The 25,180-nt window shown below is 40.0% G+C and overlaps 1 protein-coding gene across 1 annotated transcript in view; it reads right to left on the bottom strand.

The window, feature by feature from the left end:
* dnah9l (dynein, axonemal, heavy polypeptide 9 like) overlaps window positions 1-25,180 on the bottom strand; it is a 428,305-nt gene that overhangs the window by 291,070 nt on the left and 112,055 nt on the right. Inside the window, exons 30-33 of the mRNA XM_072579200.1 lie at window positions 22,177-22,303; window positions 2,091-2,243; window positions 1,114-1,347; window positions 284-415 (exon numbers count right to left, since the gene is read on the bottom strand). Of these exons, the coding sequence (XP_072435301.1) occupies window positions 284-415; window positions 1,114-1,347; window positions 2,091-2,243; window positions 22,177-22,303 (646 nt within the window). The remainder of the gene's footprint in view (window positions 1-283; window positions 416-1,113; window positions 1,348-2,090; window positions 2,244-22,176; window positions 22,304-25,180) is intronic.

The raw sequence follows: 25,180 nt of genomic DNA, 5'->3' as shown, positions 1-25,180 counted from the left end.
CCCTGATTAGAAAAACAAAGATAAAAACGTCATGTGTTAAAACTGCAATCACTCTAAAGAAATACAGTGAAAATGATAAGAAATTTAGACTAAATACTAGAAAGTCAATATTGTCCTTTAGCTAGTAAATGTAATCATGTCGCATATCAATGGAAAAGACCGAAGTGACTAAATCAAAACATTGTCATTTTTTTCCAGAACAACTGAGCAGCCCCTTTACAGAGAAATTATGTTTATTTTATGCTTTTAAGAATGCATTAGGGTAATTGCTACAACAAATTACCTTCTGTGCTATGAGCTTTGCTACAACATCTCTGGCATGTACATCAATTGTACAGATTGTCATAATCTTCTGACGATCACCATGGGTGAGCTCCCCTAGTAGCATGTTTATAAGAACATTTAGCTGAGCAATCTGCAATAAAAATAATTATATTTGACTACTCAAAAAGATAGGGTACAGTACACTATATGTCATACATTGATTACTTATTCCAGAAAGCATTATACTTGCAAGGCATTCCCTGTAATGTATTAACTAAAACATAAAAATTGTACATACTGACCATCTGAAGCAAAATTAATGGATAGTGAGGAATGCAAATTAATTCAATCTTATTCGCTCAATCTTATACTTTGCACATTATGAAGATTACTGCAAGAACATTACAGAAGAAAAAAGGATGGATGGAATTGTTTTACAGCTCAAAATATTCTCAACAAACTTGCAATCTTAAAAATAATAACTGCATACGCTAATCATTGGTCAGCTTGTAGTAACGAGAAGGAATTATAGGAAATTGTGGCCTGCTGCGAGAGAAAAGTAGTAATCACAAACTGTCAGACTTTCTTTGGGTTCTCTTGATCAGCTACCCATAGCTTAGACAGGTGATCAAGGAATTCCCATGTAAATTGCTTAAACAGGTTTCTCAGTGAGTTACAATGATCAATTAGGAGAATTGCTGAGGAAATTCCCACTGTTATGGGCTTTATCATGATTTTACTGGTAAAATTAGAATTAAATTACAAAATTCTATAATTTGACCAAAGTGTTACAACTCAAGACAGCAGTCTTTGCAGGTTTGATATGAAATTTGTTTAAACGCAACCCACTTGTTTTTTGCTGTAATCTTTTAAAGCAGTTTCAAAACCTTCTTCAAGACGTTCAAAAGCAATACCAACATCTGTGGTCCACCAAATCTGAGTGCCAGTCAAAGTCACTTGTGCTGGGTAATCAAACAACCACTGATCTCTTGGTTTCTCTTCATATGCTGCAACTGCTTCCATGATTTCATGCTGCACTGTAGTTCGCATTGACTCCTCGAGATTACGCAGCCAACATTCAGCCTAGTAATGAAGCAAATATCATTTGGAACATAATTATTTTTCTTTTCTTGGCCTTTCAGGGTCAACATTTTGAAACATGCAAAGGGTGGGTTATATTAGGAGATCTCTTCTGCAAAAATGACAAATGATGGTGGGTCAATTGACAGTAATCATTGAATCTCAGATTTAAAATTAAGACATTATGGGACAAAAACAGATGTGTATATTCATATTCTCAATGAAGTGAAGAGAACAGGTTCATCCGACTAAAGTAGTCTACTCCTTTACCATGATTCAATGTTTGGCTTAACCTCTGGGATTTTGCACTCATTCTTCTATTTTTAAATCCCTAGATACCATCTGCTTTATTAATTGCCTATCCTTCTCTGCAACCTGAAAAACGTCATGTTTTGGCACATCCCACAATATATCTTTCTTTAAAACATACTGAAAGCAATGCCAAAGTGATTAGACTGACTCTAAGGTAAATTTATATACAAGATTAAAAGCTGCAGGGGAAGCAATACAAATATATTGTTACTTAATGGAAGATTTTCAGTTTTTCATATTTAATCAATTAGTTGTTTCACAGATTATTTTATGACTTCTTGCATATAAATTTTCCTAAATAATGCAAAGACAAATAATTCATTCCAATAATTTGGAATCAATTCCAAATATAATTCCAACTCATGTCAAACAGTCTTAGACCATTCAAATTTTAAAAGCTATTGCATTTAGAATGTATAGAAATACAAACCTACCTGTCCTTCACAGAAACAGGGCATTGAAAGCTGCACATATTCTCCTTCTCTACTGTACATTCCCACTGCTTCACATGAATTGCCATGCTCGTCATTGTTTCTAAACTTTAAATCAGCTAAATTATCAAATAGCTTAAGCAAATGCTTTGTCACCTGTTGAGAGATTGAATATGTTTTAAAAGTAACATCATTTCATCATTTAAGGCTTAATTTAGTTTTTCTTCCATTTACAGTTTATAACAAGTGGTATTAATAACCCACCTTTAACATAATTAAAACGCGCTTGACAACAGCATTATAAAGCAAAATATGGCACCAATCTATATAAGGAGATAATAAGACAGATGACCTAAAACTCGGTCAAAAAGGTGGGTTTTATGGAATGTTTTAAAGGAGGAACTGATTAGATTACATTAGATTAGATTACATTACAGTGTGGAAACAGGCCCTTCGGCCCAACAAGTCCACACCGACCCGCCAAAGCGTAACCCACCCAATATCCCTACATTTACCCCTTACCTAACACTATGGGCAATTTAGCATGGCCAATTCACCTGACCTGCACATCTTTGGACTGTGGGAGGAAACCGGAGCATCCGGAGGAAACCCACGCAGACACGGGGAGAGCGTGCAAACTCCACACAGTCAGTCGCCTGAGGTGGGAATTGAACCCGGGTCTCTGGCACTGTGAGGCAGCAGTGCTAACCACTGTGCCACCGTGCTGCCCATATGGAAAAAATGTTGTAGAGATTTGGGGAGGAAATGGCATGGCTTAGGTTCTTATAGAATAAGCAGGTGAAGACATGGCCACCAATGGTGGAGCTATTTCCATTAGGGGCCCTTGACAGGCTAGGTTTTTTTTTAGGACCACAGAGATTTCAAAGGGTTGAAGGGCTGAAGAAGACTTCACTAATGGAAGGCAATGAGGTTATGGAGAGATGTGAAAAAACAAGAATGAGAATTTTTAATCTATGCCATTGTTGTACTCGGAGCAAATGGAGGTTGTTGTATATGGGTCTCAAAAGATTAATACTAAAGAGTGTCATAAGCACCACCCACTAAAAATACATTATATGGACTTGTGAGAACAACGTAGAATCTCAGAAAAGTAAAACTTAACTTCATCCCTCATCATAGTTTCCATAACAATGCTCTCATATCAAATTAACATACAACTAGTTGCCAACATACAATAAGCTGCTTTTTGTTCAAAACAAGAGCCCTTGCTAGTTAGACCAATGAGGGATTTTCTTCTATCATGCAAGACTAAGCAGGATAAGTATATCCCTGCACTTAAAGAGAAAGAAGCAGACTGCAGCATTCAGCAAGAGCTACAAACAGCATCTGTTGGTATGTTTTGATTGACAATAGGTTAGAAGAAGTCAGTTAAGTTTCAATAGGATCCATAGGTGTGAATGAGGTTGATCTAGAACCATGGGTTGCACAAGGTTTTTATGGGGACTAGATGCAGTTAGAGGGGTACAGGTTGATATTGAAAGCATGTGTAGCCATGGAAGGTGGGTAGAAAGACAAATCGTGATTTGGAGGCAACAACGGTCCATAGGTTTAATTGGAAGAGCACAGGTTAACATGGTTAGAGGCCATAAGGGACCATGGAGCTGGGTGGGGATATAAGTTGGCAAGGATGGACCATGGCAATAGGTTGATGGATGTTTGGGGATGGAGTGGGCAGGGGTGTGTGGGCTAAGGGTCTAGCTATTTTTATAATAATTGAAACAAAGTTGCAAAGAACAGAAATGAGCCCTTTAGCCAGCTCAGCTTGGAACATATCAACTCCTGGAGCACAGTCTCCAGAAGGTGGTGGGCCTGATTCCATTCTTAAGTCAGTCCCCTTTATGGACATCAAGGCCAGAATGTTTTTGCAACAGGTTCACTTGCAGAAGCTGACAGTGGGTCAGGAGTCCACTGTTCCAGCAGGCTGTTTGGGAGGTATTTCCTTAAGCACAGGATTAGCATTCTTGGCTTTCCTGAACGGGGTACTGACGTGCTGACATGCAACATCTATCAATGAAAATTTCTCAACTTAATGGATGCTGGCAGAGTTCAAAACAGCTGCATCTAACAATACTGTTGAAGGTTGGAGTTTGGCATTAAGAACGAAGGAAGACATGAAAAGTGTGGCTACTTCCCATCCACTGCTATGGGTTCTCTGACTCACCCCTGAAGGTGATGTTTGCATGTTATAAGTTTTGGAGGGAGTAAGCAGGAGAAATCTGGTCCCAAGGTCATGGATATAGTGCTACAAGAGAGCCAGTAATCTTACTAGGTCAGTGCAGGTGAGTGGCGTCTCATATTCAGGTACCAACCACCATCTTACTCAGCATTTTACTGATTTGCATTCTTCAGAACACCACACCCTGTGGCTTCATTCTTTTCTTACCGCCTCCCAGGCTATTCAAAAGTCAACTGAACGGTGAGCACTGACACTCACCTTCATTTAGTGCCATCTCACACCTATCTCTCACAGTAACACTCCAAAAATGCCATTCATTTATTTCCACATATTGCCCTGCAGAAAAGAGAATATAACTACAGAATGGAGCAGAGATGCAGGGACCCACAGATATCACTACCCTGGGTTCATCAGGGCTATCTTCAGTGTGCCCCAAATGTAAAATAAATGTAGGTACTTTTACCCATTGCTTCTGGACATGCCACAGCTCCACGTTTATTGGAGCACTGTGGTGGGACAGATAGGGAGGACTGAAGTCAAAGTAGACCTGACATCTGTCCTCTTAGGTCTACAGAATTTACCACCATTAGACAGGCATATGAAGAAACTATTTAACATTCTTGCATACCATGCACAGAAGAATATTCTGATGAACTGGATGTTTGAGAACTCGCCGGGCTTGCTGGGATGGCAGAAATTAATTATGGAGCACATTCTCTTGGACATTTTTGCAAACATGGTGCACCACACAACAGACCATTTTTAAAAGACATGGCAGTCCTACTTGAGTTATTTGGATATAGATTTATCAGCTATCTTAACTAGGGTGTTTGTTTAACCAGGATGGTTAGGTTTGTCAAGCCCTGGGTCCTGGAGGGGGCCTCCTGAGTTAATATGGGTATATATACAATGCTCCCATTTCTTTATTTGGGAGCTTTGAGCAGAGCATAGCTATTTGTATTCAGAGTGGTTTTTTGGGAGTCTGTTTTCCCCTTTTTTTATCTATTAGTTATTTACTTATTTATTGGGGTTGCTTTGCATAGTGTTAGGGTTTGGTTTGTATTATAGGGTAGGTTAGTAGTTAGTAATTTGTGCTTCTTTTTTCTTTTTATTATACTGATATTTGTTATTGATTGCATTTTTCAAAAATTTTATATGTTTGTTAAGTTAAAGAAAATTGCTAATAAATATATTTACAAAAAGAAGTCTTTTGTTTTTCTCCCTTTCTTCCAAACACCTGAATAATCTCACCCTGTTCCCACATAATACTATAGCTGCCACCTCATTTTCCATTTACCTGATCACAAAGCTAGTCCCTTATTTTCTTAAAAGCTGTTCCTTGGCTCAAATTTTACTCTGTCCTTGATTTTTTCAGAGGGGTAATAAACCGAGCCGTACTCCAATCAGTCTGGTTTGGTACAGAGATGAAAAGGACTTTGAGAGGCTTTTTGTTTATATGTAAACAGATGAGACTTCAGGCCAAAGTGGTCGTGTTTTAGAAGTGACTTATTTGAAGAAAGGGGAGTGGTCAGCTTTTTAGCTGAGCTGAGCTGTGCAGTTTTAGTTCAGTCTTGAACTGGTTGCAAGTTCAACAGGGAGCTGTGTGGAATCTCTCTCTTCTGCCCTTCAACTTCAACCTGTAATCAAGTACGTGTTCCATTTATGCTGGCTTTTAAAGGGAGTTTGCTTATTGGGACTGTTGTGTATATTCAGAACAGCATAATTAAGTCTAGTTGGACAGGCTGAGTTCTGTAGGGGTTCTTTATTCTGTTCTTTGTGTTTCGTTGTGTAGTTTTGTGAATAAATTTTTGTCTGTTTTAAAATCTAGTCGTCAACCTAGCTAACTTAATCCAGGTAAGTTTCACTGTACACTTACCAAAACCTGTTTAAGAGTACTGATAAATGGGTCCTTTTCGGAATGGGCAGGTGGTGACCAGTGGGATACCACAAGGTTCGGTGGTGGTACCAGAGCTAATTACAGTATACATTAATGATATAGGTGAAGGTATTAGAAGTAATATTAGCAAATTTGCCGATGACACAATGCTGAGTGGCAGGGTGAAATGTGAGGTGGATGTTATAAGAATACAGGCTTGAACAGTCTAGGTGAGTGGACGAATGCATGGCAGATGCAGTTTAATTGGATAAATGTATGGTTATCCACTTTGGTGGCAAGAACAGGAAGGCAGGTTACTATCTAAATGGAGTCAAGTTAGGTAAAGGGGAAGTACAATGAGATCTAGGTGGTGTTGTACATCAGTCAATGAAAGCAAGCATGCAGGTACAGCAGGCAGTGAAGAAAGCTAATAGCATGCTGGCCTTCATAACAACAGGAATTGAGTATAGAAGTAAAGAGGTCCTTCTGCAGCTATACATGGCCCTGGTGAGACCGCACTTAGAGTATTGTGTGCAGTTTTGGTCTCCAAATTTGAGGAAGGAGATTCTGGCTTTTGAAGGAGTGCAGCATAGGTTCATGAGGTCAATTCTCAGAATGGCGGGACTATCGTATGTTGAAAGATTGGAATAACTGGGCTTGCATACACTTGAGTTTAGGAGGATGAGAGGGGATCTGATTGAGACATGCAAGATTATTAAAGGATTGGACACTTTGGAGGCAGGAAGCATGTTTCGGCTGATGGGTAAGTCCAGAACCAGAGGACACAGTTTAAAAATAAGGGGTCGGCCATTTAGAACAGAGTTGAGGAGAAACTTCTTCACCCAGAGAGTGGTAGATATATGGAATGCTCTGCCCCAGAAGGCAACATAAGACAAGTCTCTGGATACTTTCAAGAAAGAGATGGATAGAGCTCTTAAAGGTAGTGGAATCGAGGGTTTATGGGGAGAAGGCAAGAACAGGATACTGATTGTGGATGATCAGCCATGATCATAATGAATGGTGGTGCTCACTCGAAGGGCCGAATGGCCTACTCCTGCACCTATTGTCTATTGAAACAAATTGCAAAGTTATGGTCTGAGTTGCCTGCTTCAGAATGTTTTGAGTGGTCTGGCTTAGTCCATAACAACTTAAACATCAATAGATTTTTAATCAGGAGATTGAGAACTGGACTTGGGAGTTAGTTTTGCACCTTGATTCTGCAAAGTGTGCTTTAGACATTCTCATTGCAAACATCAAAATTCAAGTCAATTTAAGGGTAGGAAATGGACTTGCTGTCCATTCATGACTCAGCAATAGTGGTGAGTGTCCAATGCTGGGACGTAAATAGGACCAGAAGCAGGCCATTTAGAACCTCAAGCCTGAAGTGCCATTCAATGAGATCATAGATGATCTGCCACAAGATTCAATTAAAGAAGGATGTAAAAGGGGTGACGGCAGCATTATTGGCAGTGGTGGTGGTGGCGGTGGGGCGGAGGGTGTTGCTTTCTGATTACTGAGGGCGTCACAGCTGCAGTAAGAGAGGACATTTTGGAAGGCTCATCCAGCAAGTCCATATGGGTAGAACTCAGGAATAGGAAAGGCACAATCACTATAATGGAGTTATAGACCTTCCAATAGCCAGCAGGAAACAGAGGAACATTTATTTAAGCAGATCATGGAAAAATGTAACAACTACAGGGTTGTTGTAGGGAGGGATTTTAATTTTCTCAACATTAACTGGGACTCTCTTAGTGACTGGGGTTTGGATGGACCAGAATTTGTTAGGTGCATCCATTCTTGAAACAATACATAGATAGTCCAACTAGGGAAGGGGCCATACTAGATCTTCTATTCAGGAACAAGCCAGATGATCAAGTTTCAGTGGGAAAATGTTTTGCAAACTATAATCATAAGTCTGTAAGTTTTAAGACAGTTTTGAATAAGACTGGTCTTTGGGTGAAAGTTCTAAACAGGGGAAAAGCTGATTACAACAGTATTAGGCAGAAACTGAAGAAATTAGACTTGGCACAGCTGTTGGAGGGTAAATCCACACCTGATATGTGGAAATCTTTTAAAGACCAGTTGATCAGAGTTCAGGACCAGCATGTTCCTGTGAGGATAAAAGATAAGGATGGCAAGATTCAAGAAACCTCATTAGAAAAAATATTGAAAGGTTAGCATATGTAAGATTAAGAAACAGAAATTAGACCAACCCTTTTATGTATGCATTTTATACATAATTTTAGGAGCAATGAGCTAACTAGGGAAAGGATAGATACACTCAGACAAAGGAGGGAATTTATGCATGAAGTCAGAGGTAGTGGGCAAAATCCTTAATGAGTACTTTGCATTGGTATTCATTAAAAATTACATAGATAATGGTAAGATTTAGGCAGATTATGTTGATATTTAAGGGCATGTTAATAGTGAGCTGGTGTCTTGAGAAACGCTAAGGTAGCTAAGTCTGCATGGCCTGATGAGATCTATCCCACAATATTGAAAGATGCAAAAGAGAAAATTGCTGGGGCCTTGACAGAGAACTTTATATGCACATTAGCCACAGATGAGGTCCCAAAAGACTGAAGAATAGCCAATGGTGCTCCTTTGTTTAAGACTGGCAATAGGGATTATCCAGGAAATTATAGCCCAGTGAAGTGGCAAGTATTTGCCTTCAACGATCAGGACCTTGAGTATCAAAGTCGGCAAGTCATTTTCCAGCTGTATAACACTTTGATTTGGCCACATTTGTAGTACTGTGTGTAGTTCTGGTTGGCACATTGCAGCAAGGATATGGAGGTATGGGAGAGGGTGCACAAGAGGTTTATCAGGATGTTGCTTGGATTGCAGTATATTAGCTAAAAGGAGAGGATGGACAAACTTGGATTGCTTTTGCTGGAGCATCAGAGGTTGAAGGCGACCTAGTAGAAATATATAAAATTAGGAGAGGCACGGACAATTGGAGTCTTTTTCCCCAGGGTGGAAATGTCAAATAGTAGTGGAGATAGGTTTAAGGTACAAACAGGAAAGTTTAAATGAGCTGTGTAAGGAAATTTTGTTTTTGCACAGAAAGTGGTACGTACCTAGAATGCGCTGTTAGTAGCTGTCAGTGTGAAGATATAGACAGCAAGTGAAAATAAAATGTAAGTTTTTTTAAAAAACATGCCACAGCTATCAAGCCATCATCGTAAAGGGCTAATTCTCTCAGAGATGGCTTTCTATCACAGCTAGAGCATGGTTACCATTTGTGGTGTGAAGACTGGAGGTGTCTCTCATTTGAAATTCAGTTCCTTGTATCTCTACATGTACTTGTGGCTCTTGTACTATTTTTAAGTATAAGGTTGGTGAAAACAGTTTCTGACCAGGTAATTCTGCGATACCAAGGCGACAGAAGAGCATAGAGTTTAACCTCTCCAAATTGTTACTCATGTGAAAGCCAACCCTTTGACAAAAATTCAGTCTCACAAAACTCTGTTTTTCACAACTGTATTTTAGAAGTCATTAATACAGTTTCTGAATAGCTAAGGCCCCTGCACTGATCCTGAAGGTATTCCACTAGTCTCAGCCTGCCAATTTGTAGATGTCCTCCTAACCTCTATTCTGTTTCCTGATAAATAGCCAATCTTCTGTCTATGCTAATATAATACCCCTCAATGAGCTCTTACCTTGCAGATTAACCTTTTTGTATAGAATCATGTCAAATGTCGTTAAGAAATCCCCAAACATCACATATACTGGCTCCTCTTTATATACTCCACTAGTTATATTCTCAAAAATTTAATAAGTTTGTCAAAAAATTATTTGCCTTTCCTAATACCAAGTTGACTATCTGACCATATTATCAAGTTGCATTAAGACATCCTTGAGAAGCAACCTCCAAAGGACACCATATGTTAAGCATAGATGCCTAACCCACCACCAGCCTGTTCAAGGAAGCATGCCATTCAGGGAACATGCCCTGTGCCTTTCCTGCCACCAACCAAATCCCAGCAGTGGAATGATCCCCGTAGGCACAAATGAGTTGCCCATTTAACAGTCTCATTTAATCCCGACGGACAAGTTATTTGACACATCACGCCCCCACTACTGGTAAAACTACAGTAGGAGCAGAGACAGGAAAGCTGGCAGTGATCAAGCTATCTGTTGGGCTAAAAAAACTAAAAAAAAACCACACCCTCTCTGTGGCTGTACACCATATTCTATATTAACCTGATGTACTTATATAAGGTATGATTTGTCTGGATAGCATGCAAAACAATATTTTTCACATATCTCAGTACACATGATAATCATAAATCAAATCAAAATCAGACACCTAATGTCTTCAAACATGCTGAAGAGGAGGGAAAGTAATACATTAATCCTGATATTTATTCTGCACGTTCCACCACACACAAGCTGAATGTTACCTCAACCGGTGCCAGCACTAAATGTGGAACCTGAGCTGGCACAGATAGTGGTACCATAGAGCTAATTTTACCAGCAGGAGCCAATTAAGAGCCACCATCATAATCACTGTCCAATTGCCAGCTTCATGTTGAGGTGCAGAATTTTGTCAATGGGCTGAGATCAGAGGGGTAGGCCAAGGATACTTCAGAGGGATAAGCCCTTCAGTAATGGTATGTTATTGTAGGATGACTTTTATCGCCTTGCACATCCCTCAGTGGGTCATTAAATGTCCAGCAAGGAAAGCCACACTCAGAATGGCCTGATGTACCTTGTAGTTTCCCAACAAAATCCTGGTGGCATGCAAAAAATGCCCTCTAATTGGCCAATTCAATTAATTAATTGGCCATCAAATGTATGAAGTAAATGGAATTTGGGTTACAGTATTGGAGTCTCACTAGGTGAGAAGGTGGACATGAGACCAGAGGAGAGGGCAGACTGGGGTTTGAGGAGCCATGAAAGAAGCGGAATATGAAAAGGACCAAAATCTTGGCGGGCTAAAATCAGGTGTTCGCCAAAGAGCCCACATGATGCATTCAGGCGCGATTGCTCATCCTCAACTCACCTGTCACTTCAATGAATCAGCTTTCAAGGTATCTTACACAGATATAAATATAACCTACCAGTTGTTACATATAAGCTAAAAACTGCATGAGTTGAATCCCTTCTAATTCAAGAACAATCCAGGCTGATCAAAAGCTGCCTTGATAGATACTTGTATGCAGTAAATGACTCTGTGTACTTGTGCAAATTCAGCCACTTCAGCATATCCAAGAACTTTTGCCTTTTCATGCAGTGGACTAAAATATGCCTTAGTAAGAACAGGCTCATTATAAACCATGAACTAGCTTAATCTACAAGCATCACAGGTTCCTGATACATTACAGGTCTCTTCCTGCTCCAGGCAAGGGAAAAAGACATGCAACAAAAGAAGCTATCCACAGACATCCCCCACTCTTCCATCAATTTTGGGTCCAGTGAGCCACACACAGCTAGTTAAATGAAAATTCACTCCTATTGCACTTGGAAACTTGCTGTCCCTATGTTGATTGATCAGCTTGGTGTTGCCAAGTATGTTCAATGTTTTCTGTCATAATGGAATCAAAAAATCAAAGCACTGTGCAAAACTAGAAAGCATATAATAATTTCAATTGCTGGCCCATCTGATGTTTTACACAGGATCCATCCTCATTGACAATCAAGTATTTTGTGCATATCAGTTTAATGCCTTGTAAACTCTAAGTGAACTTCTATCTAATAGCATAACAAAGTCCACGCCATTTAAGTAAATGTCCTAACATGTTACATGGCATTTCACTATTACTCTGACAAAATATAGCATGAATATATTATGTCAAAAATTTCAGTTATGATGGGTCAACCTAATATTTTTATTGAGAAGGATTGTGCTTCTTCGAAAGGTTAAATTGCTGTTTGACACAAGTGCTCTATCAAGTGAACTGTCTTACACATTGGAACATCTTGCCTTGAATCCTTAGCCTTACCTGAAATTTGTGCTCATTATTTTCCACACTGCAAGTCACCAATCACAAACATAGAGGCAACCTATGTCAAAGGCACCAGCTGATAAATGTGGTGTGGTGTGGGGGGGCAAAGAATGGTATGGAATCTGGTCAAATAACAGATAAAATACCGTGGATGCTGTAAATCTGAAATAAAAACAGAAAATGCTGGAGAAGCTCAGCAGGTCTGCCAGCATAAGCAGACAAAGAAATAGAGTTAATGTTTCACATTCAATATGATTCTTCAGGCCAAATGTAAACACATTGGAGGTAGCTCAAAGGAGGTTTATTAGATTGATGTCCATAATAAGCAGATTGTCTCATGAGGAAAGATTGAGCAGTCTGGACGTGTTTTCACCAGAACTCAGAAAAGCAAGTTTTATTGAAGTTTATGTGGACCTGAATATTGGACTCAAAATGTTAATTCAGTATCTCGCTCCAGAGATGCTGCCAGATATACTGGGTCTCCCCTATCATTTTCATTTTTTATTTATGGATTCTGTTCACATTGTTTCTTTTTAACCTCTAGGATAAGCAGACTAATTAATTATTAACTGATTACATGCCAGTAAGACCCTGAACTAAAAGTGAGAAGAAATCTCCACATCATACATAAAAGGACTACATTCTCATCAGAAGTCTTCCACAATACTGCAGTTATTTATCCCATTCTCTTAAGAGTTGATCAATGTGGTTGACTTTTAAATGCTCTCTGAAATGGCCAAGTAAGCCACTCAGCTACATCAAAGCACTACAAAGTCTGATAAAATAAATGAAATCTGACAGACCAATCAGCATTGACCAAGGCATTGGAAATGACAACGACACACTGTTCATCCTGTAAATTCCTCCTTAATAACATTTGGAGGCTTGTCACAAAATTGGGAGAGCTATTTCACTGAAAGTTAAACAATATAAAAGCAGGAACTGATGGAATAGCGATGAAGAAAGAAGAATGTATATACGTTTGTCTGGTTGACAGAAAACAGACTATGCATCAACAGACTGGTTTCAGATTGGCAAGATGCTACAAGTAGAATCCCTCGGGGTCTGTGCTCAATTTTATACAATTTGTATCAGTGAATTAGATGAGGAGGATTGAATGCTTGGTGGATAAACATGCAGTTGACACAAAGATAGGCAACAAAATGTTGTGAAGGTGACATGTGAAGGATGCACATCAATGTAGATACATTAAGTGAGTGGGTAAAAATTTGGCAGCTGGAATAAAACTGGGAAAATAATGTGAAAACTGTAAAGCTGTTTGATTTGGTAGGAACAATAAGAATGCAGAATGGAAATCAATTGTTGAAATCTGAGATGCAGAGAGATTGTGAGTCATGAAAGGTTAGAATGCAGATACGGCACAGTCAAGAAAGCTAATGGGATGCTAGCCTTTACTGTGAGAGGAATGGAATATTATGCCTGAGTTAGACAGGGTGCAGCAAAATACTGTCTACAATTTAAGCCTCCTTATAGGGAAGAATGTAAATATATTGGAGGTGGTTCAAAGCAGGTTTACCACATTGATACCTAGTATAAGCAGCCTGTCAGAGGAGAAAAAGCTGGATAGGTTGGGTTGATTTTCATTAAAGTTTAGAAAATCAAGGGGTGATTCATTGACATTTATATGAACCCGAATGGTCTTGTCAAGGTGGAAGTGAAAAGGATGTCTATTCTTGTGGGGTGTCCAGAACTAAGGGCCCTGGTTTAAGATTAGGAGCTGCACTTTTAGGACAGAAATTAGGTGATTTATTTTGTCTGAGGGTCGAGAGATTTTGAAATTCTCTGCTTCAGAATACAGTTGAGGTTGGGTTATTAATTATTTTTAAGGAGAAGATTGAATGATTATCTTGCTTAACAAGAATCTAACATTATTAGTGTTAGTTGGAAATATAGAATTTGGATCAGCATGACCTTATTGAATGACAGACATGTGGAGCAAACTCATATGCTTGTAATAGCCTGAAACAGTATGTAAAGTTGTGATTCTATAATAATGACCACATCCCAAACACCCCTGTGTGTGACCTGTTTTACTGATAGGACAGACGTATCAGAGGTCATGGCACAATGGCACATGTTTGGAAAAGAGTTGCCCAGAGAGTCCTCAACATTGATTCCAGACCCTATAAGGGTCTAATGGCATGAGTGAAAACACAGACAAGGGAACTGTTCATAGAATAGAATCCTACAGTGCAGACGGGGGCCATTTGACCCACCGTGGCTGCATCAATCCCTCGAACAACACCCAGACACATATCACACCCCATCCCCACAACCCCAGGGTTTTGACCATGACTAATCCACTTAACCTGCATATCCTTGGACAATACAGGGCAAATTTTCTTTAGCAAGGCCAATCCAACAAACCTGTACTTCTTTGGAATGTGGGAGGAAACCGGAGCACCCAGAGGAAACCCACACTGACACGGGGAGAATATACAAACTCCATTTAGAAAGACACCCATGAATAGAATTAAACCTGATTCTCTGGCCCTGTGAGACAGCAGTGCTAACCATTATCTGCTGATTATCGTCTGCCACATCCCCAGCTCCACTCTAGCTTGACTGATGAACCCATACTCTGCTCTATTGAACATTACTTGGAGGATCTACTGAAGGCAGCACAAACATAGAAAGTACTCTTTTCTTCTGGGTCTTTATTGTCCTTCCCCAGGAGTGGCTTGGTAGCACAACTATTGGTCAAACTGGCCGAGTCCTCAAAGACATCACTGTGAGACTGGATCTGTGGTAGATAGTGAAGAAACCAAAAAGGAGGAAAATTTGGTGACATCATCTTCATCTTTCTACCTGTTGTAGATACATCTGTCCACGACAGTGTACTTAAGAATGACAACTGCATGGTTCTTGTGGAGTCAAATTCCCATCTTCACACTGAAGAGTCATTCCACTGTGGTGCATGGCCGATATCCCCCACTCTAACATTGTCAACAAGCTGGGAAATCAATTCTGGTTAATGAAATGTTCAGGAGGGCATGTCCAGTTGCACAAAACATACCTGAAAATGGGGCATCAAACTGGCAAAGGTGCATTGCAGATGACTTGAGTGCCAATCAATGCAAAAGACAAAGGTGAAGCATTTGCAAGTATTTCCAGCCAGAAAGGCCAAGTGGACAATCCATCTCAGTCTCCTCCGGAGGTCCCCAGCATCACAGATGTGAGCTTCCAGTGAATTTAATTCACTCCATGTAATAACAAGAAACTTGAATGCAAAGCATAATGTAAAGGCTAGAGGCCCTGATAAAATTCTGGGAATAGTACTAAAGACCTGTGTTCCAGAACTGTCATGTCCCTATCCAAGCTGTTCTATTACAGTTACACCATAGGCAGCTACCACGGTCAATGTAAAAATTGCCCAGGTATGTCCTGAACACAAAACGTGAAAAAAAATCAACCCAGCCAATTAAAGTTCCATCAGTTTACTTTTAATCATCAGCAAATGATGGGTGGTATCCTTGACAGTGCTATCAACCTGCATTATTCAACAATGATCTGTTCATTGATGTTCAACTTGGGTTCTTTCAGGCTTACTCAGCTCCTGATCTCATTGAAGTCTTTGTCCAAACATGGACAGAAGAGCTTAATTCAACTGGGAAAGTGAGAGTGATTGCCATGGAAATCAAGACAGCTTTTCACTGATTGTGGCATCAAGAGCTTCACAAAAACTGTAGTCAACGGAAAAGCACTCGGCTAGATTGGAGTCATACCTGATGGCTGTGCTTGTTGGAGATCAATCATTTCAGCCACAGGACATTACTCTGAAGAATGCCTGCAGTGGTGCCTTAAGCCCAGTCATTGTGTCAGTTCCATCATCACTGATCTCTCATCTATCATAAGGTCAGATGTGGGATATTTGCAATTGATTAAGTTCAGCTCAACTTACTCCTCCAGTGAAGCAGTCTGTTTCCAAAAAATCTGGACAGCATTCAGATTTGGGCTAATAAATAGCAAGTAACATCTACACTACACAAATGCCAGCCAATGACAAGACAGAATCAAACCATCACTCCTTCACATTCAAACTTTGGCAAATTCAATTAACAAAAATTCAAAGGGATTTTATTAATACATTAAAGACAAAAGGGTAACTAGGGAGAGAACAGGACCCCTCAAAGATCAGCAAGGTAGCCTATGTGTGGAGCTGCTGGAGATGGGGGACATACTAAATCAGCATTTTGTATCAGTGTTTACTGTGGAGAAGGACATGGAAGATATAGAATGGAGGGAAATAAACGGAGACATCTTGACAAATGTCATATTACAGAGGAAGTGCTGGATGTCTTGAAATGCATAAAAGTGGATAAATCCCCAAAACCTGATCAGGTGCACCCGAGAACTCTGTGGGAGGCTAAGGAAGTGATTGCTGAACCCTTTGCTGAGTTATTCGTATCATCAATAGTCACAGATAAGGTGCTGGAAGACCAGAGGTTGGCTAACGTGGTGCCACTGTTTAAGAAAGGTGGTAAGGACAAGCCAGGGAACTATCGACCGGTGAGCCTGACATCAGTGGTGGGCAAGTTGTTGGACAGTATCCTGACGGTTAGGATGTACATGTATTTTGAAAGGAAAGGACTGATTAGGGATAGTTAGCATGGCTTTGTGCATGGAAAATCATGTCTCACAAACTTGATTGAGTTTTTTAAAGAAGTAACAGAAAATTGATGAGGACAGAGCAGTGGACATGATCTACCTGGATTTCAGTAAGGCGTTCAACAAGGTTAGACTGGTTAGCAAGGTTAGATCGCATGGAATACAGGGAGAACTAGCCATATGGATACAGAACTGGCTTGAAGGTAGAAGATAGAGGGTGGTGGTGGAAGGTTGCTTTTCAGACTGGAGGCCTGTGACCAGTGGAGTGCCACAAGGATCGGTGCTGGTCCACGACTTTTCACCATTTATATAGACGATTTGGATGTGAACATAGGAGGTATAGTTAGTAAGTTTGCAGATGACACCAAAATTGGAGGTGTAGTTGACAGTGAAGAAGGTTACTTCAGAGTACAACAGGATCTTGATCAGATTGGCCAAAGGGTTGAGGAGTGGCAGATGGAGTTTAATTCAGATAAATGCAAGGTGCTGTATTTTGGAAAAGCAAATCAGAGCATGACCTATACACTTAATGGTAAGTTCCTGGGGAGTGTTGCTGAACAGAGAGACCTTGAGTGCAGGTTCATAGTTCCTTGAAAGTGGAGTCACAGGTAGATAGGATAGTGAAGAAGGTGTTTGATATTCTTTCCTTTATTGATCAGAGCATTGAGTACAGGAGTTGAGAAGTCATGCTGCAGCTGTGCAGGACATTGGTTAGGCCATGTTAGGAGTACTGTCTGCAATTCTGGTCTCTGCCCTATCGTAAGGACATTGTGAAACTTGATAGAGTTCAGAAAAGATTTACAAGGATGTTGCCAGGGTTGGAGGATTTGAGCTATAAGAACAGGATGGGGCTGTTTGCCCTGAAGCATCAGAGGCTGAGGGGTGAATGTATAGAGGTTTCTAAAATCATGAAGGGCATGATAGGATAAATAGACAAGATGTTTTCCCTGGGGTGGGGAAGTCCAGAACTAGAGGGCACAGGTTTAGGTTGAGAGGGGAAAGATTTAAAAGGGACCTAAGGGGCAACGTTTTCCACACAGAGGGTGACGTGTGTATGGAATGAGCTGCCAGAGCAAGTGGTAGAGGCTGGTACAATTACAGGATTAAAAAGGCATCTGGATGGGTATACAAATAGGAAAGGTTCAGAGGGATATGGGTAAGTGCCAGCAAATGTGACTAGTTTAGTTTAGGATATCTGGTTGGCATGGACGAGTTGGACCGAAGGGTCTGTTTCCAAGCTGTACATCTCTATGACTCTATAACCGCATTAACATTATTGAATTCCCACTGTTAACATCTTGGGAGCTACCATTAATGAGAGACTAAACTGGGCAATCTATTTAAATACCGTGATTATGAAAGCAGACCAGAGGCTGAGGATTCTAAGATGAGTAACACCTCATGAGTTCTCAGTAACGGTCCACCATCAAGGCACACGCCAGGACCTTGATGGCATTCTTTCCACGCCTGAATGAGTGAAACACCAATAGCAATCAAGAAGCTCAACATCATCAAGAATAAAGCAGCTCATTTGATTGTCACCCAAGTATAACCTTTAACATTCACCCTTTCCATCACTGACAGTGGTGGCTATGTCTACCATCTGCATGGACAAGATTCACTGCATTAACTCACTATAGCTTCTTAGACATCACCTACAAACCTGCAACTTTTACCCCCTCAAAGTGGAGCAGATACATGGGATCTTCATCTGCAAACTGCCCTCCAGGTCATACGCCATCCTGACTTGGAACTATACTGCTATCCTTTCACTGTTGCTAAATTCCTAAACTTGCTTACCTACACTACATGAATTGCAGTGGTTCAAGGAAGCAGTTCATGAACACCTTGAAAAGGGCATTAGGGTCTGAGCAATAAATGCCACCTCGCCCATGACACAGATGGCCAAATAGAAGAAAGTTTATAATTAAAGATTGGATTGGAGGCAAGAACAACTTGGAGACAAAGATGATGAAATATACAATGTATTAAATTTTACATATGTTCAACTAGAATAGGATATTGTCTTTCTGTAATATAAAGTGCCTGTAGCCAGACATTCCACTTTGTAAAGCTGCATAAGCCTACAGCATTAGAGTTCAAGAAACATAACCCCTCTTTGAAGTGAACCACATAATTGTACCACCTCCCTGTGCAATTAATTATCTTTTGTTAATCCACCCCTTCAATGTGACTGGGCCATCACTATTAACCATCATTTCCTCCAAGTCTCTTGCTGCTTTCACCATCACCTGCTCACTACTAACCTGTTCTCAGCCACCACAGCTTTTCCACTCAGCCATTTTGGCCATCACTGTTATCCTGCTGTTTTCCCCGGCTGATTCTCGGCTAGTAATGATCCTGCCCTAAATATTTTCTCACCATCTCTGACCACATCGTTGTTCACACCATTGTCCTACCTGTATATACAACTCTTTGTCTGCATTTGTCACTCAAAAATGGATTCACAAATATTCTTGCTGATGACTTTATTCTGGCACTGTTTCCAAGCACAGCAACTCTCCCATGAAAGCCTTTTCTCTCAGTGCTGAAGAATGGCTACTAGTTAATTTCCAAGTGAAGGAAATATATCTTTGAACATGAAGTTAAATGTGGAAAAGATACAGAAAATATTTGATATATTTAAATGTCAAGGGAGGTCTCATGAGAGCCATACCCTTGTAGTCGTAGAATGCATGTTTGGAGCATGGTCAAACATTTAACTTATAAAAGGTTATAAAACTGTACATCTTTCCAAAGTACCAGATGGCAGATGACAAGGGAGGTGGACGTCTTTTGGTTAACCATCCTGCAGAAGCACTACCTTGCACTTAGACTATGCTATCATTGCATACTACAGCAATAGTTTGCCATTAAGCATGGATAAATCAAATGGAAATCCATCGCCCAGTCTTCAGAAATGAGGATAGGAGAAAAGACAGAAATATTGATGATGTACTCAACAGTGGTATAAGAACATAAAAACTAGGAGTTGGAATAGGGAATTCAGCCCCTCAAGCCTGCTCTGCCATTTCGTTTGATCATGGTTGATCTCATTTCAGCCTCAAGTCTATTTTCTTGCTCAATGTCCGTTACCTTCAAACCATTTCTAATTGCACATTACTCATATATATGAAGTCTATGAAGATTATCTTTGGGAAAGATTTCTGCAGCTTCTGTATAGTTTATCTGTTTGAAGCTTGACTTGTAAATGGTGACTTAGTGTAATGTACAACAGTTAAATCACTTGCACAATGAACAATGCACTACCTTGCACTTAGGCTATGCTTTCAATGCACCCACTAACCACCACTACATCTTGTCTTAGCTAGCAACTATCTCTGCAATAGTACTTAATTCCCTGTACACAGACACCTATGAGCCACTTTTTGCAATCTAACATAGTGTAAACAGACCTTGGGAAAGAATAACCAATGTTACATTGTAAGCAATGACAGTTTTGATACTAATCCAGTTAAAAGGTACTAGAAAAGTAAATAATTACTGCCCTAACTTGTGTTCAGCACCAAACTTTTTAAATTTATTCAGTAGCTTTAATGTAATCAACAATGTATAAGTAGTGTTTTTGCTGAAATAAAATACTGTGAAGTGCTTCAAAGGAGCATTATATAATCAAGTATCAGATCAAGGCATGTAAGGAGACAATAGGTCAGATGACAAAAAACTGAAGGTGCAGCCAGAAAATTATTTAACAGCTAGCTCATTATTCATAGTCAGAAAGTGAACAAATTGTTCCAAAGTAAAATTACAAAGCAAACAGAATTTTCTTTTGGTCAACGTAAAAGTTGCACCACGATCTGATTTAAAGAAGTTTACACCAATAGACTAGTTACTAAAAAATGAAATACATATTTTTGATCTATTGTAGCTGATTATATCCCTATAATTATTTTTAAATGTATTTATTGCATACTCAGAGAACCTTATAAGGCTATTCGGAGCACCTGGGAAGGATGGTCTTAAAAGCTGGCTGTATTGGAAGTAGTTCTAGGTTCTCGAAGCATTAAAGACATTAAAAACATAAAAGAGAACTCAGTTTTAAATATAGGTAATGTTTTATATCTTTGTATACTTTACTCAAACTTTATGGAGGTTTCAACCCAGTTATTGAAAATAAAATCTTGCATTCCCTTAGATTTCCTGTCTCTAAAACATTTTTTTGACTGTTGTCATATTTTTTAAACAGACTTCTGCCAATATATTTTCATTGCAAATTAGTGTAATTTTATTTGTAACAGACTTCCATCACTGCACCACACTGTTCTGGTCTTAGTCTGAGTTCCATTTCAGTAAGCCCCCAAATCCACTATTTAGCTTCATTATGGGTTATTATACTCTCCTTCCAGCTATGGTTTACTTAGTTCCAATGTATTGCTGTCCTCTCTCCAACAACTAGCTACCCAATTCATCAATTATTCATTTAGGACTCCTATTTGGACTAGCATCATTTTCAAAAATTCACCATTATTATCCATATTCCCTGTTATTGCCTGGATGTCATTAAATAGTTTCATCATACTTCACTCTAATTCACCAAATTCATTAAATTATCTGTGCTTCCATGAGAGGAATCCAGCAAATTCTTAAAGTAAGGTCTGGCTGAGCGAATCAAATCCAATGAATTCATTACATTTTCTGCATCTGCATGAGTGCCATTAAATAATCTCTTGGTAAATCAATGCAATCATCAAATTCATTAAATTTTCCACGACTGGAATCCATAAAATTCGTTAATTTATTTTATGGAAACAAACACTGAAGTCAGTGAATATCCACAACAAAATCAGATGATGGTCCAAACATACAGCAGGTCAGTCAGCATCTGTGTAGAAAACACACAAGTGTGTTTCAAGTGTGACTTGTTTATCAGAGGATTGGCTACAAAACCATTCTGTTAACTGCTCTCTTCACAACTGCTGACTGACATGCTGAGTGCTTCCACTGAATTAAATTATACTTGCCAATCAATTTATTAGGAAATTTGTTCCTTAGTTGGATTAACCCAGCGAACATCATAAATTATGTATTAAAAATTGAAACAGATTCACCTTAGTTTATTAAATGATGCCTGACTGACTTAGTCAAATCCCATAAATGTTATATAATTCTCATTACTGAGATAATAGAATTATTACATAACTTTTCATTCAATGAATTTATCATCCAATTTATCAGATAGTTTACAACACAATCCAGCAAATTCATTAATCTCTCCCTCAAACAATGAAATCCTTAAGACCAAGAATCTTTGATTCTGTGCAATCCAGTGAAACACTGGAAGAAATTCAGTAGGGATTCAAAACCACCAAGTGTATTTAGCTAACCAACATATGCCATTTTTTTAGTTTCCAGTGACTCATTTTGCACAATCATTAATTCTCCAAATTTGCAGTGACTGCACTCTGGAATGTTTACCTGTTTTGGTTGATCTCCTTTGGAAATAATTTCCAATAAATCCATTGCAGAAACAAAATAAAATCTTGAAAACGAGAGTCGCTTTGTCTCAAGATATTCAGCTAAAGCTTTCTCACAATGAGTCAGCCTATAAAAATATTGAAAACATACATTTTGAAAATCACAATAATCACTTTGAACATATATTTTGGATTCATTTCAGTAGGTAATTGTAACAGGTAAGATTTGGTTTCACTACCTTTAAAAATAGATTAAATTACTAAACACGAATTAAACAATTTCATTGCCCTAAACAAACAAAAACAAAAAAAACTTCTCTCAAATAATCTAATCCCTGATACCATATTTAAATTAGTGGATTTAAGTTCTGCCTACAGCCAATTCCTTGATCGTGATCTCAGCAAATATTAAGCTGAAGGTTAAAATCTCACTTGAGCAGGTCATCATTCTTAACTGTCTCCTGTACATGTGGTGTAGAATCATAGGTCTTCCATAGAGCCATATTAATATGTACATTACAATCTTACATGATTATCAACATGCCTTTCTGATAAGATATCATTATTCCTTCCTGTATACACCATCCTACTATATGGTTACTGCTTGCGGGTTTGTATCCCACTTCCAGTAGTGACTTCCTGCCTTCATCATTTCATGTCTCTACCCAAACTGTCTCGACTTCTTGGTTCCCTGAATTTAAATTATCCCTATCTATTATTCCAATACCATCATTTACAAAGAGAGCCACACCCCCAGCTTTTCCAAGTTTACTGTCATTTCTAAATGTCCTATACCCTTAAAGGTTCAGGCTACCAGATCATCCTTATTTATTTATATTTGTGATTTCAGTTCATCTGCTTTGTTTTGAGTGTAGCATGCATTCAAGTACAGGGTCTTTAGCTCCATATTTATTATTATTTTTGTAAGTTCTAGTCGAGTGTCAAGTATCACTAATTCTGTTAAGTAGAAGAACTCAAAGGTCATAATCTCTGCATTATTACACGAGCCATTTGCTAATTGGCAGAGGGAAGATCAGATAAGAAAGATGATTAAATGTCTCGGAAGCTGGTGTGGAAGAAGAGAATTCTAGTTCATGGGCACTGGCACCAATTTTGGGGAAAGTGGATTCTGTAAAGACTGCAATTCTTGTATAAGAATGCTGTAAATTCTCACAGGGTGTTTTGCTAGTGCAATTAGTGTGTGTTAAATTAACATGACAGTGGTGTCAGAACCAAGAGATAATATTAGTGATGAATACCAAGCTTCACAGAGTACTGTGTGAGATAACATCAGAATAAGGAATAATAATTTAATTAGTAGAGTTAGGGAGAAAGTAATTTCAGATAAATGCGAGGTGCTGCATTTTGGGAAAGCAAATCTAAGCAGGACTTATACACTTAATGGTAAGGTCCTAGGGAGTGTTGCTAAACAAAGAGACCTTGGAGTGCAGATTCATAGCTCCTTGAAAGTGGAGTCACAGGTAGATAGGATAATGAAGAAGGCATTTGGTATGCTTTTCTTTGTTGGTCAGAGTATTGAGTACAGGAGTTGGGAGGTCATGTTGTGGCTTGTACAGGACAATGGTTAGGCCACTGTTGGAATATTGCATGCAATTCTTGTCTCGTTCCTATTGGAAAGATGTTGTGAAACTTGAAAGGGTTCAGAAAAGATTTACAAGGATGTTGCCAGGGTTGGAGGATCTGAGCTACAGGGAGAGGCTGAACAGGCTGGGCCTGATTTCCCTGGAGCGTTGGAGGCTGAGGGGTGACCTTCTAGAGGTTTACAAAATTATGAGGGGCATGGATAGGATAAATAAGCAAAGCCTTTTCTCTGGGGTCAGGGAGTCTAGAACTAGAGGGCATAGGTTTAGGGTGAGAGGGGAAAGATAATAAAAGAGACCTAAGGGGCAACATTTTCATGCACAGGGTGGTACGTGTATGGAATGAGCAACGGGAGCAACGGATACAATAAATGATATTAGTGGATGTGCAAGTAAAACCCACCTCCATAACCAGCAAACTTTTATCTACCCACCTCCATAACCAGCGAACTTTTATCTACCCACCTCCATAACCAGCTCTCCTCAAACATTCCAGAAGATTCCCCTGGCCTCGGAATCTACTCAGACGCCATTAGCCATGCAGCTGATGCAGCTGCCACCCCCACGCTGTCACTTCCGCCCCCATCATGGCCATTCCCACAACCACTTCCACCCCTCACAATTCCTCATGCATCACACGTGACATCACTTCTGCCCTTCACATCATCGCTGATGCCACATGCTCAGTGACTTCTGCCACCCCTACTGCCGTGGTCACCACCACTTCCGCCCCCACCAGCGCCACTCACCTGCATTCTGCTGACACACACCCCCACAGACCCCACTGTCACGATCCCCACCCCCCAGAACCCCGAGGGGAACACTACCCCTGCTCATGACTCCACCCCCATTCCCCCTGCCATCACACCCATTCCAGTTACAGGTTCTGCCCCCACTCCCAGCTCTACACCCACACCAGATACCAGCTCCCAGCCCTGCCGAGTTTTCACCATCCCCCAGACCACCTCCTCACTGAGGACGAACGATCAGTCTTCAGCAAAGAATTCACCTTCATCCCCCTCCGTCCACACATCAATGAATTTAATACACGCCGTGACATCGAACAATTCTTCCGTCGCCTCCGCTCCGAGCTTACTTTCACAATCAGGATGCACGCCCACGTTCCGAGGACCACTGCATCCACCTGGACACCCCGAGCTGGCCTATTACCTGCCCTCGACCACTTCATTTCCAACTGCCGCTGGGACATTAACCGCCTCAACCTGTCTACCCCCCTCCCCCACTCCAACCTCTCACCCTCACAACGCGCAGCCCTCCAATCCCTCTGCTCCAATCCCAACCTCACCATCAAGCCAGCGGATAAAGGGGGCGCAGTGGTAGTCTGGCGCACTGACCTCTACACCGCTGAAGCCAAACACCAACTCGAGGACACCTCTTCCTACC

Source organism: Chiloscyllium punctatum, chromosome 10, assembly GCF_047496795.1.
Source record: "Chiloscyllium punctatum isolate Juve2018m chromosome 10, sChiPun1.3, whole genome shotgun sequence".
NCBI lineage: Eukaryota > Metazoa > Chordata > Chondrichthyes > Orectolobiformes > Hemiscylliidae > Chiloscyllium > Chiloscyllium punctatum.
Note: the sequence above shows the minus strand (reverse complement) of the source record. Positions and strands in the feature narration are given on the sequence as shown.